Source organism: Megalops cyprinoides, chromosome 14, assembly GCF_013368585.1.
Source record: "Megalops cyprinoides isolate fMegCyp1 chromosome 14, fMegCyp1.pri, whole genome shotgun sequence".
Lineage (NCBI taxonomy): Eukaryota > Metazoa > Chordata > Actinopteri > Elopiformes > Megalopidae > Megalops > Megalops cyprinoides.
The window spans coordinates 27,776,234-27,788,971 of record NC_050596.1 but is presented as its reverse complement, the minus strand read 5'-3'; the positions used below and the strand labels follow the sequence as shown (position 1 = coordinate 27,788,971).

The window sequence follows — 12,738 nt, the reverse complement described above, 5'->3', positions numbered from 1 at the left end:
TGTTAACTCCCTCTTCCAGAGCACTGACAGATTTTCCTTTGAGGGAGGCAGTGAGTTATAAAGCAGAGTCTTTGGTTATAAAAATGAAGGACAGAAAGCTGTCTGCCTCACTGAGAAAGAGTTGTGTTCTCACAGCAAAAGAGCTGTGACCTCACAGAGAATTCTCTTCCTCTCCACTGGCAGGTTGTCATGGAGGGGTACTTTGACCACGGCAACAGGGGCCACATCTGGATGGACAACATCCACATGAGCTCCAGCACGCCACTGGAAGAGTGCACTCGTAAGTGTCCCCCTCCGGAGGGTCCCCCTGCCTCCCCGCGTGCCCCTGCCCAGAACAGCACACTCTGTCCAGGGAAGATGCCACTCACTTCTCTCCCCTCCCATTCTCAGAGCCAGAGAGACATTCACACCAAAACCTTTCAAAGGCAAATTAAAAAGAAGAAAGGAGGAGATGAAGGCTCTTAATGTTTTTCTTTCACCAAAAAAAAAAAAAAATAGAAACTAGGCCACAGATGCCCCGTGGGCTCTGATCCTAATCTATGTTTCATTAGATTTCTCTCCCTCTCCTTTCTTATTTGTAAACAGAGCCTTCCAACCTCATCAGAGGGAATTACTTGACAGCCTGCTTCCCAGCCACGGCAAGTGGCGCGCTTATTATTTAAGCAGAGCGGGCTTTAAAGTCTTAAAGAGCTCAGTGCGGGGCTTTGCGTTTCCAGCCTTTAACAATAACGTAGAGCAGGCGGTTTGAGCGCCGCGTGTCCCGGGCCCCACTGCACAGCCCATTCAGTGTTTCCGTCGTCACATGTTTGTCCAGAACTCAGCCGCCGCTACCGTGGGGCCCCCGCGGTGCTCTGAGGTTGTGAAACTTCGTGCCGGCAGCCGCCGTTCGAGCACGAGCTCCGCCGCGATCTCGGGCCAGCATGCCAGCTTCCTTCCACGGGGGTCTGCTGGGAACGCTCTTATCAATTAATGCAGTTCGGGCTTGCACACAAACGCCAGAACACTCCTGCCAAAAGAACTCCCCGGGTTCCCTGCTCTGTTCTTTTTTAATTGTCTCCACATTCCAAAGATTCTAAATAAGCATTCTATTTTCTGTCAGGCTACCCTGCTCCCTTCCCCTTTCCCCTCGCAGTAAAAAACAGCTGGAAATCGCCGTGTTTTGCTTGCGTCCCTGGAACACACAGCGCGAATAGCTCCGATTAGCTCCAAGAATGACAATTCCAAGTTTGTTAGGATTGCGGTTAAATCTCAGAGTGTGCCGACTGAAACTGACAACACGGGCTTGACAGCGTATGTGTTGGCGTGCTTCCATTGAGTTTCCATTGAGTTCCATCGACTCCTCTTCTGAGTGCCGATGAGCAGCAGTTTAGCTCTTAGTGAGAACACTTTTGCCAGAATTGCATTCGGGGTCAGGTTTCACAAACAAATTACCGTACAGCAACATGGTGCCCGCAGCTGTTCTGGAAAAGCCATGTGTTGCTGAAGTACAACTGCACAAGCCATAAATAGTTTGTGTAAGAAGAGAGATGCAATGGCAGCAACACAAGAAAATCAAGGGCAGAAGAAGTTGAACATGCTAGAAGGCTAGAACAATAGTGTTTATTTGATCCATCCGCAGACATGACAAACCATGACAAACAACGGAAGCACAGAATGTGGAAAGAAGCAGCTATTTGGCTTCATGGGGACTCTACAATAGGTGATTTTGAATGTTTGGGTCTTGCACTTCCTACTAGGCCAGCAAAAAAAATTGTGAACTCGGCAGCTAATATCCAAAGTAATATGTGTAGCTGCATCTTGAGTTGGTGGCACGCACTCATAACTAACTTGTCTCGTTTAACAGGTGCGTTCACAGTACGCTAGCTTACAGTTTTCAAAAACTACGATCGGTGTTTTAGGCTTTACAGCTAAATCACTAGAATACAATAATTTTTTTCTCAATTGAGTCCAGTCCTCACAAATAATGCAGTTGAATGATGTAAATACCAATCAACAATATCCCTCATCTTCCTCTCTACCCTGATCAGTTTCCCCTTGGTAAACATCAGTGTGAGAGGTATTTACTGGCAAAGGGGTTGTGAATATTTCTGTTCATTTGCAAGCATTGATTGCTTATGTTTTGATCCGCAGACAATTACAATTCTCTGATCTCTGCCAGTTCTCCTAAAACCTGTTTATTTGTCTTCCCCCAGAACCCTTCGCTGCCTTCCCTCCAGACATGACCGGTGAGTCTGACCTCTTCCCCGTGTCCTGTCCCACTTCCTGTGGGAATGTTTGTGCGTCCTGCTTGGTGCGCATCGCAGCCTCCAGCATCTGACAGGGCCTCCGGCGCTTTGACCACGGCCAAGCCGCGCACACCGCTATGCACTCGGCTGCCTGGCCTGCACAGCTGCTACAGCTAAGCACACACACGCGCGCGCGGGCACACATACACACACAGAGCGGACTGCCCAGCTCCGCACCGGGCCGAAAGCAGGCTCAGGATGCGCGAGAGCTGCTCGCTGATCAATTGATGCTGCCGTGGTGACAAATTAAGAACGGCACCAGCGACATCAAGGCTCGGAGTCCCCAGCATGCATCCCAGCACGCATGACTTCAGTCACATTCCGGGCTCCCCCGCTGGTGTTGTTTTTATTCCTTTAAAGGTCAATACAATGTTAATTAAATAATCATAAAGTCCGAAGGAAATTGAGTTTGCCTTTCATGCAAAAAAAAAAAAAAAATGGTCTGGACGAGATTCGGTAGGGGTGTTTGTGCTGTGTTGTACGTCCACCAATCGGAATGGAGGATTGTGAGCATGTGCATTTGTGAGGTGTCGTGGTGTAAGAAACTCATTTATATCAGGTATAAATCCCCCCCCCCCACTCCCCATCTCCTGTGGAGGTGTGATCAGTCTGAGAGACTGAGCAGCACATCCACAGTTTACATTGGCCTGCATCTAATTAAGGAGTAGAGTAACAGGTATCCAGACGTTTCCATCCTGTAATTTCTTATTCCTTGTGTGTCATCTTTCACCCAGCTGAATTCAGCACCATACATGGAGCCATTTGCTTCGCTTACTCTACCAGAATAAAATGTGGAATTGGTGCCAGTCCAAGAGCTGTTTACCTTTTTTAGCTAAGTGTGCTGCATGATCTCTGAAGGATTGCAACAGACCCACGGAAGACAAGGGTTATATCTGAAATTATGAGCTGTTAGATAACAAGACTAGATCCCAAAGTGTCAGGTCTTAAAAGGTTTCTTTTTGGATGGGTGTATTTTGTGCTGTACATTGTGCTGTACTCTGTGAATGTGGGATGGGTGCACTGAATCCCTGTGGAGTGCTGTTGGGATTGTTTCCATGGAGAAGCTTGGCTTGAGGCGGAGGAGGCTGGTGGAGAACCATGCATGCAAGACAAACATTTCCCCTGAGAATGGCCGTGCCAAGAATTCACTCACAAACAACCATTCCTGTCCTCACAGACACAAACTACCCATTGTCATCTCACCCTAGTGTGGAGCCATATCACCTCTTCTGGGCAGTCTCAGTCCAACCCAAGGTGTAAATAGGGTCTCTAATTCTTACAGTATGCTTACAGCTGGTGAGGCTAGCCCAGTTCTATGCAGTGCTTTGAGTCTTCCCTTTAATATAGGGATGCAGCCGGGAAAGGGCTTAGGATCCTTTTCTGAACTGTGATGCTATATTAAGGGGTGTGTCTGGGCTTGTCAATTAGAAATGGTTAGCAAAGACCCAGTCTTCCAGTTAAGTCAACCTTAAGTTCAGCAAAAAGGTTGGTTTTTGCCTAAATCTCTAAAACAGGTCACACATTGAAAGAACTGTGTCTAAATACAAAGACAAAAGACCTCTGTTTTTATCAAAACAGTTTCATAAAATCAAATATATATGGAGATTTAAAAAAGCTTTCTCTCAAGACTCTCTATTTGCTTGCACTACCCCCCCCCCCCCCCCCCCAAAAAAAAACAGATTAAGAAAATCCAGCATGCATGCCTGTCTGCATGTCTATGTGCAGCAAATGTCTGTTTTGTTTGTATCCAAAACAACAATAAGTTTGAGAAATTCTCCGTGCCTCCCCTACGCAAGCCAACTCTTCTGTGTCTCTCCACCAGGGGGAGCCCTTCCTGGCGGGAGTGACCCCACAGTAGACACGGTGTCAGTGCAGCCCATTCCCACCTACTGGTATTACGTAATGGCCGGCGGCGGTGCCCTGCTGCTCCTGGCTTCTGCCACTCTGGTCATGGTACTCTGCTGCCACCGCTACCACCTTGCGGCCAAGAAGAGCCAGCACTCGGTCACCTACCAGAGCTCCCACTACCCCAGCAGTTCCACGCCAGGGCCCGGAGTGGAGCCCATGCTCACCATTAGGCTAGAGAAGGAGGACCGCAGCTCCCAGTGCTGAGGGCGTAGACAGCCGCAGGCTCCCCTGACAGCTACAGAACTCACTGCGACACCAAGAGATCCGCTCCCACACACTTGCACCTTTCCGATTGCTTTGGAGGGGGAGCTGGAAGGAAGAAAGGCTGTCTTTTTTTGTGATTGATGCCACATCGGAGAAAAAAAAAAAAACACACCTAAAACAATATGAATGAAGGGAAAAAAAAAATGTGTAATTTGGATGTGGGTTTTTTGGGCTTATTTTTTGAGGGAGAGATTTTGACATCCTTATGTTTAGTACTCTTAAGCTTGTTTACTAGAGAACGTTCAACCAAAAACCCCGGGTGCTAACGCTCCCCTGCGGACTTTTCTGGAGGGCTGGGATACGGACTCTTTCTGGGGGTCTTAAATCTTAACTCGTCACAAATCCAGCTGGAGGCTGAAGTGGAAGCTCCCATATGTCCAGAGCTTCAGTGAAGGGAGGTGGAGATGGACAAGAAGCAGAGGGGTGGGGTTTTGGGCGGGGCCATCCCAGCCGTTCATGTGTGGAGTGAACCGCCCTCCGGTACTCCTGATTTCCTGCGCCAGCAGGAAGCACTCAGATGTGGAGAGGTTGTGTCCATGGCGCTGGGGGTGTCTTCTTCTGAGAAAGAGAAGTATCAAAGCTGACCCAGCTGTAATAGACTGAAACCCCCCTGTTCTTGAAGGAGAGATCCACATCTTTACACTTTTTTCTGCTTGTTGTGGCAGGATGATCAGGTGTCTGAATGGACAGAGCTTTATACCGTCAACATCCTTTTTTCCTCCCTCCTTTAGATTGTAACTGGGTCTACTGTGTGGGGGCTGTTTGTTTTGGAATGAATATTTATTTGTTGAAGATCATTAAGCAGTAGGGAGCTAACCCCGAACACCTGTGTATCAACCATCATGACTGTGAAGAAGGAGCAGCTCCTGAAGAACTTGTGGAATAGAACAATTCTCACAGTGTCTGGGTGACCTTCCCCCTGCGAATAAGAAATTTCTAACGACTGCTAGACAAGTGACAGCCATGGCCGTGTGCGCACACCTGTTGATGGGGACGTTTGCTTTCTGATATGCAAAAGGATTCTTAACTTGCCTTATACAGCCTGACCTGCTACTCTCTTACATTGGCCTTAAAACTTGGTGGGATGGGAAAGGACAAAGTCCCTTTTATTTGGGGTTTTTTTTTTTCTTTATTTGTGTTCTTACCTTTAATTATTTGGAATGTGCAAGTGGTGTTCAGTAAAGAAGGACATTGTTTCACTAGCTGAATCGTGCCATATCCACTGTGTAGAGACCATCTTATTGGTTTGTTACAGTAATGGTACAGAGCAGGAAGTGGTTCTAGAACTGAACTAAGAGCTTTAGAACCCTCTCAATGTATCAGGTGGTTGGAACTCTGCAGTTAGAGATGCTACACTGGGAGAATGGAGGATTCAATAGCTACCGTGGCCTAAATCTGGCATCTGGAGTTCTATCAGAATATGAAACCCACAGAAAGTGTTTGGTTGGGTTTACCAAACATTTATAAATCTGCATTTTACAGACTATTTACTTGGTGTTGACATGCCAACTAAACACTTTCCATGGGATATATTTTCAAATGCATATAGACTTTTTTTCCCAAAAACTCCAGATTCATTTTTAGGTCCAATTAGATAGGCTGTGCTTGTTACATAATAATTGTCAGGTAAACTACTGATTAATTTTTTCAATGAACATCTTTAGCTGCCCTCCTCTCCCCTCTCCGCTTGTTTTAGTTTCAGTTCACGTTTAGCCTATATACTGCTCATTCTACCTGTTTATTTTTCTCTCTTGACAGTTTGAATGTCAGCTGTGTTTCTAAACCAAGCTACAATGTGCAGTCCTGAGAGACAGGTGATAGAGTTAAGGATCTCACTGTCTGTTGGATAGTTTGTGAAAATAGTATTCTTTCATAGTATTCAATCACGCTGTGGTGCTGTGATTGTCGTTTGAGGTTTTAGCATTAGAACCCATCAAGGTTCTCATGGAGCACAGAGCAACGCTCTCCACAGTCTGTAAAACGTTACTATCTTGGCTCACACTCACATCCTGCTTTTAAAGGAAAACAGCTCTGACAAAGGCACATGCATGTGTAAAATGACAAAAACACAGGTATTCACGAGGCAATTCTTAAACACGCCAGACAAGGTTGTGCTAGAACCGAAGGCCAATGAAAAGCATTTCATAAGACTTTTTTACAAGACAGTAGTTGAGGTGCAATTCCAGCCTCTCCGTATGGCCTTTGAGTTAAATCCACATATTCTATCAAGGGGTCTTTTCAGTTAGGGCCTGTTCAAAATCAAAATCCCGATATCTTGTTATGTCCTACATCTGGCAGTAGGTGATGTTAATCCCCTATCATGGAGAGTTTGGCCGGAATTCTACCTTTAATCTGCTGCTCACAAAAGAATATGTGAAGAGATAGGGAAAGATCAAAGAAACCCTCTCTAGAAATAGTCTTTTTCTCAAAAGCTCAGATAAGCTTGGATCTTAAGTGGTACGTCTAAAATACAAAAGCACATCAAGCCCCTTTCTGGCAGACAGAGACTACCTGAACCTCCCCCCACCACCTCTAATTCCCCCTCCATGAAAGACTCTTTCTCTGTAATCCTATACAGAGCACGTAACTACATTACTGCCCCTGTCAGTCACCATCTCATAATGAAACCAGCCACACGTCAACAGAAACACTCACACAGTTAACCTGTTGCTTTGTGGGTAGGGAGTTAAATGCATCAAAACCAGACTGTGGTAAAGAGTAGTGAATTGCTGAGGTGGACAATAAATGCAATCAACTATGAATGATCTAACTTCATGGAAACCGTTTAAAATTCAGCAGTTGCTTTGTCAGGCAACAGTAGATTATAAACATGTTTTTACCAGTTAACCGATAATCTTTACCTTTGGTCAATCCAAATTTACATTTCTCATGGTCACTATTTTATTTTTTGCAAGGTGCAGATTGTCTGCTCTACACAGCTCTGAATGCATATTTCCTGTACAGGCTTTTTGTTGCGGTACACCTGTGCGGTTCAAACTATCCTAAATTAATATATTACACCCCCCCCCCCCATTCACTGCTCCCAGAGAACTGTGTATCACGCATCTGCAAGACTGCTGGTTTAAACGTGTACAGATGTTTCTGAGCTCTCTCACAGTGGGGGAGTCTGAGAGGCTGAGGTGGTTGGACAGTTTGGCATGTCCTCACGACGGGCTTTTAAATCAGCTGTGGGTGCTGTGCCGCTTGCTGCAGATTCTTGCAGAGCTCTTAATATTTTTAATTAGTTAATGGACCAGAAAAGCATTTATTAAGCCTCCGCTGCAAGCTCTCTTTTGCAGCCCTCCTGCCCCCATCCCCTGCTGTCCCAGAAAGAAATATTAATGAGCAAAAGCACTCAGAGGGTCGTGAGCTCCACGGCGAATGGGCCACTGGCCAAACGGCCACTCCTGGCCCCGTCCGCACCAGACGGTAACACACAGGAAACAGAGGCGCTGTATTCATGCTGCTGCTACAGCACAGACTGACTGGTGTGTTTGATTCATGCCACTCAAAACTACCCCCAGCTGACCTCACCCGCGTGGGAAGAGGGTTTATCTGTTCCTTGTACAGCAGAACCTTCAAACAGAGAGGACTCAGGCCTTTTCCCCTCTTTTTTTTTTTGGCTTTCACGTTTTGTTGATTATTATTTCATCAGATCAACTTTGATGCGGTCTGTTCTGGTTTGGAGAAACGGTGAAAGAAAAACGACCCGACTAAACGGCACTGTAGCTGAGACAACCTAAAACCTCAAATCGCATCTCGCTCTGATTGTTCCGTGGTGAGCCGGCGTAGATTCCGAGCGGATCTGGATTCCGGCAGGTTTCTGTGCCGTGTGTGTTCTTTAGGTTCTCTCCGTGAATGTGAGGCTTTGACTGTGACTGTCTCACAACGTGAGCCGTACTCATGCTGCACCCCAACTCAGCCTGTTTGGAAGATAATGGTAAAAAAAAAATATATAAGGAATATTTTAGCTTGTGCAATTTCATGTTATTGGAAATATGTTGTGCGGAATGTAATAATAAAATGATATTTTTCTACAAAGTGGTGTTTGCGACCGTGCTGTCAAATCTATTGTTGTTGTAATGTGTCACTATCCACATCTGAACAGGAGTCAATGATGTTTGTTCAGTGAAATTTATGTGTTATATGTTTCGTCAAAAGAATTTCAATTGCATAAATCACTGTAAGTATTTTGAAATGATAAACTGTTGGTTATGGCCTACGTATGAAAAATTTACCACTTGTAGCTGAAATGATTTTAGGATTGCATAATCTGTGTCAATCCTAAAGTTTCATTTGGGTAGTGTTTCCATCTGTCTAAGCAAGCAGGATGTCCATGGTCCTATGCTCACTGATCACCATGGATCAGGAACATTTCAGGGCACAAGTTCCACGTGTCTTTTTTTCTCCCTTTCAGATCGGAGACTTGTTGACTTCGGAGACGAACGGCTTTTGAAGAGCAGAGACCACACAGGAGAAGGTAAAACAAATCTGCACTTGGCGCCATTTATACACTAACCCTAAATCTCTGCTTCTCTGGAGGTGTCTTGTGCACAGTTTAGTAAACTGCTCACACCTGCAGCTTCTCATCTGTGTTACCAACTAAGGAAATGCGGCTCTGATTTAGAGGTGGAGGTGGAGTCAGTCACGTTGGCCTATCTGCGCATTATTTTCCCTAATATCCTGAGAGGAATATGAGCAATAATCTTTGTTTACGCCCTCCCTTTGGATTCATTTCCACCGCGCGCAAGGGCTCTCCTGTCGGCTTTGTTTATCAGTCCTGTTCAGGTTTATAAAGACACCATATCGCACACTGGAAGACCATTGATGTCTCATAAGTGCATTTTGTCCCTGGAAAAAGAACAGCGAAACTAATCACAGACAGGAATCACATCATGTCCTTCTTCATCACTGTCTTTCTCTTGCGCTTTCTTTAAGAAAATAATGAAATAATCAGAGTCCTCTGCTTCTTTTGGCTGCTCTTCGCTAGATGACACATGTATTATTGCTGCCAAAGCTAAATTAGCCCTAAACAAGTGCCAGGGGTGTTTTTATTACCTTTGGCCCAATCATGGGAGTGCTGTGTTAGGTATTGTACTGAAGATGAAACGGCTGTTGTTGACCCACCAGCCTGATATCAGCCTAACACAGAGAGAAAGAGTGTATATGAAATTCCAGAGCGCAAACAGTAGTTCAGTCACATTTATTATTTCAATTTAGCGTCCTGCTGTCCAACTGTCAATCATCTTTTCAGCTGAACAGGAGACACTGTTCAATAAACGTTGCTACAGAGCCGTCGAGGGAGTTCAAAACAACTGATCTGACAGCGATGTGGAAGAGTTCATAGTGTTTTGATGACTATAACACTATACAGTTGTGTTCAGTGGTCCTTCTTGTTGAACGCTCTTTCGGTTAGAGTCGTAACTGTTAAAATATCAAAACTGTCCCCTCTTTCTCGGCCAGGTTTCCCCTTCCAGGAGTGGAGCACGCCTGGCCCCTCCTCGGACCCGCCCGTGACCCGGGTGTCGGAGAAGGACAACTCGTGGCTGTACACGCTGGACCCCATTCTGGTGACCATCATCGTCATGAGCTCCCTGGGGGTGCTGCTGGGGGCGGTGTGTGCCGGCCTGCTGCTCTACTGCACCTGCTTCTACAACGGCTTCTCCTCCCGCAGCTCCACCACTCTGGAGAACTACAACTTTGAGCTGTACGACGGCATCAAGCACAAGGTCAAGATCAACCAGCAGCGCTGCTGCTCAGAGGCCTGAGGGGGGTGCCGTCGAGTCTGCGACATACCGCGCCCGCTCACGCCGAGCCGAGGTGGCTCCTCCCACTCATCTCTCCCTTCACATCTCTCTCTCTCTCTCTCTCTCTCTCTCTCTCTCACCTGCGGGAGAGCACCTGTTCAACAGAAGACAGAACCAACCACACTTACACGTGCCGACCCAACCGCTACTGGAGCGGCGACGGGCTTTTTGGACCGGAACCGTAAGAGATGAGGGAAAATGAGGAGCTGCTCCCAGCACACTGCTCTATGGATGCTCCGAATAAAAAAGAAATCAAAACATATCAATTTAATGCCTATCCCAAAAAATTATTATACGATTATAGATTTTTAAGGATCTACTTTTTAAAACAGGTGACTGAACTGTAATGAGAGACACTGCGCCTTCTTAGATGGGTGGTCACTTGTGAAACCTTTTCCTTCATTGCGTGAAAACAGTGGCCTAGGATTGTTACTTTGTGGACTGTTGAGTTTAGTTTTAGACCCGTGTCTCTGTAACGAACCAGCTTCAGTTTTCCGCCATGCTGTTGTCCGTGCTATTTTTTTTTTTTTTTGCGATCATTCTCTTGTGCGTTGGCCACCAGTCTTACTGCTCTTTAGTTCAGAGTGTTCGTAATATTCGATGTTTTCGTTTTCTGGACTGTTGCCAGTCTTTAAAATAAGAGTCAAGTATTTTGTCTAAAATTAGAGACAAGACGTTCGGTTATGTAAGATAGATTTAGTCAAAGGATTGTCTTTGGTGTTTAATTTTTTTTAAAGAAGGATGAACACGCAGCCTAATGCTTTGTGAACCATGAAGTTTATTTCAGTGCAACCTATGGATTGCGGAGAGCTGGGGCCACAGAAGGGTCTGCCACCGATCGGTCTGCCACGTGTTTCAAAGGATGGAGAGAGAGACGCTGCTTTTTGCGTGGTGAGACATCATGGAGGGAGTCAACATCCTCATTCCTCTGCACCTCGAACACCAGCTCTCTGTGTGCCAGAGGAAAGAACTCAGAAACAAAAAAGAGACGGTCAATGGAAGCTGGCAAATGCAGCCGATTTCCTGGACACATTATTGAGCCTTAAAGGAACTGCTTTGGGAGGAGAGCCATTGAGAAACACCAGTTCCTGGATAATAACCACAGAGGCCTTGGAGGATTAGGCCTTATGCTTTCTTCATTTCACTTTTTGACTTTTTTTTTTGTTCTTACTTCAGTGAAACTGAGGGTGGAGTCTTACACCAGTTTGCATCTGGATTTCTTACTTTGTCAAAAGGAAAAAAAAAAAGGTGAACTGTCAGTCTCTCCACGGTACCTCAGCCTGGGTCTCACGCGGTCCCCCTAAAACCAGACGGGGGTGCGGTGGGCTGAACGGGCGCAGAGGTCGGGACGCCGGCAGTCAGATTCGTGGAGGCTGACTGCAGGGCGCTGAAAGACTCTGGAGGCGAAGATTGCGCCACTGTCTTGGCAGAATTGGCGCATTGCTGCTCCTTCTCAGCAGTCCCCCCCAACTCCACTCTGCTGACCCTTTTTCCAAGTGCCTTGGAGCTCACCTGATTTAACTTTCGTTGGGAGCTGAGGGAGTATTACCTCTTCTGTCTGGGACAGGGGGCAAAAACAGAGATGTGAAAATCCTGGCACTGCTCAGATATTCAATTGCTGTTTATAGACTTTGTACAGAAATGTTCTTTTTTATCGTTATTATTTAATAAAGGATTGGTAACATAGTAACGTGTGTTTTTGTGTCTTCAGTCATTCCTTCATACTTCCTACACCATGTGCCTTAAGTGTATAGGAGTGTGGAGTGTGTCTGTATTCTCGCAACCCTGGTTTGAGGTTGATTGCTGGGTTTGCGTTTTGAGCTGGTGCATTTGCCCATATTTAGTTCAGCACAGTTTACTCATACTCACACACACACACACACACACACACAGAGCCACAATGTCCCTCTCATCTCCCCATGGGGCCCCATTAGCCAGGACCTCCAGTCGGCTTCATTTGGGAGCTGGGCCTCACTAGATCAAAGGTTTGATGTGCCCTACTGTTCGTCCCCACATCCCCCTCCCCCGAATTCACCCACAACCCCTCCGCACCATCCTGTGTACCACCAGTGGGTCTCTGCTCCCTTGTGAATTTCTCTGTTCTCGCTCCCAAAACAGACTTTTAAAGTATCGTTTAACCATTAACACCCTGTAACCATACTGAATCTTAACAGAATATCTGAAAATAAATGCTGGTGCAAGCAGTGTGAGCTCTGTTTGGGTTGTTATTGGCTATTCGATGGGGTGAGGAGTTGCACAGTGTCCCAGACCAGACCACACAGGATTTCAGTTAGCAGACATAAGCCTCCAAGGGGATTTGGACAATAGACTAACATACCCCTTACACAGAACCCCAGGTTAATCACTGAGCTGTGACATAATTACTTTCCGGTTATTAATGATATTAACTGCACTCACAGTTTCCCCCTGGGAGATAAGTGTGTTATGAATGACAGGGGCAGAAAGAAAAGGAG

The 12,738-nt window shown here is 46.1% G+C and overlaps 1 protein-coding gene across 2 annotated transcripts in view; it reads left to right on the top strand.

The window, feature by feature from the left end:
• The window catches only part of LOC118788725 (neuropilin-2-like), a 64,715-nt gene extending 52,859 nt beyond the window's left edge, over positions 1–11,856 (top strand). The window contains exons 14-17 of one of the 2 annotated variants that reach the window (XM_036544754.1): positions 184–280; positions 2,193–2,225; positions 8,875–8,937; positions 9,921–11,856. In XM_036544754.1, coding sequence (XP_036400647.1) covers positions 184–280; positions 2,193–2,225; positions 8,875–8,937; positions 9,921–10,225 — 498 coding nt within the window. In that variant the 3' untranslated portion in view covers positions 10,226–11,856. Of the gene's footprint in view, positions 1–183; positions 281–2,192; positions 2,226–4,107; positions 4,546–8,874; positions 8,938–9,920 lie in introns of those variants that run through there. The other variant, XM_036544755.1, reaches the window with a different exon arrangement.
• Positions 11,857–12,738: the final 882 nt, after the last annotated feature.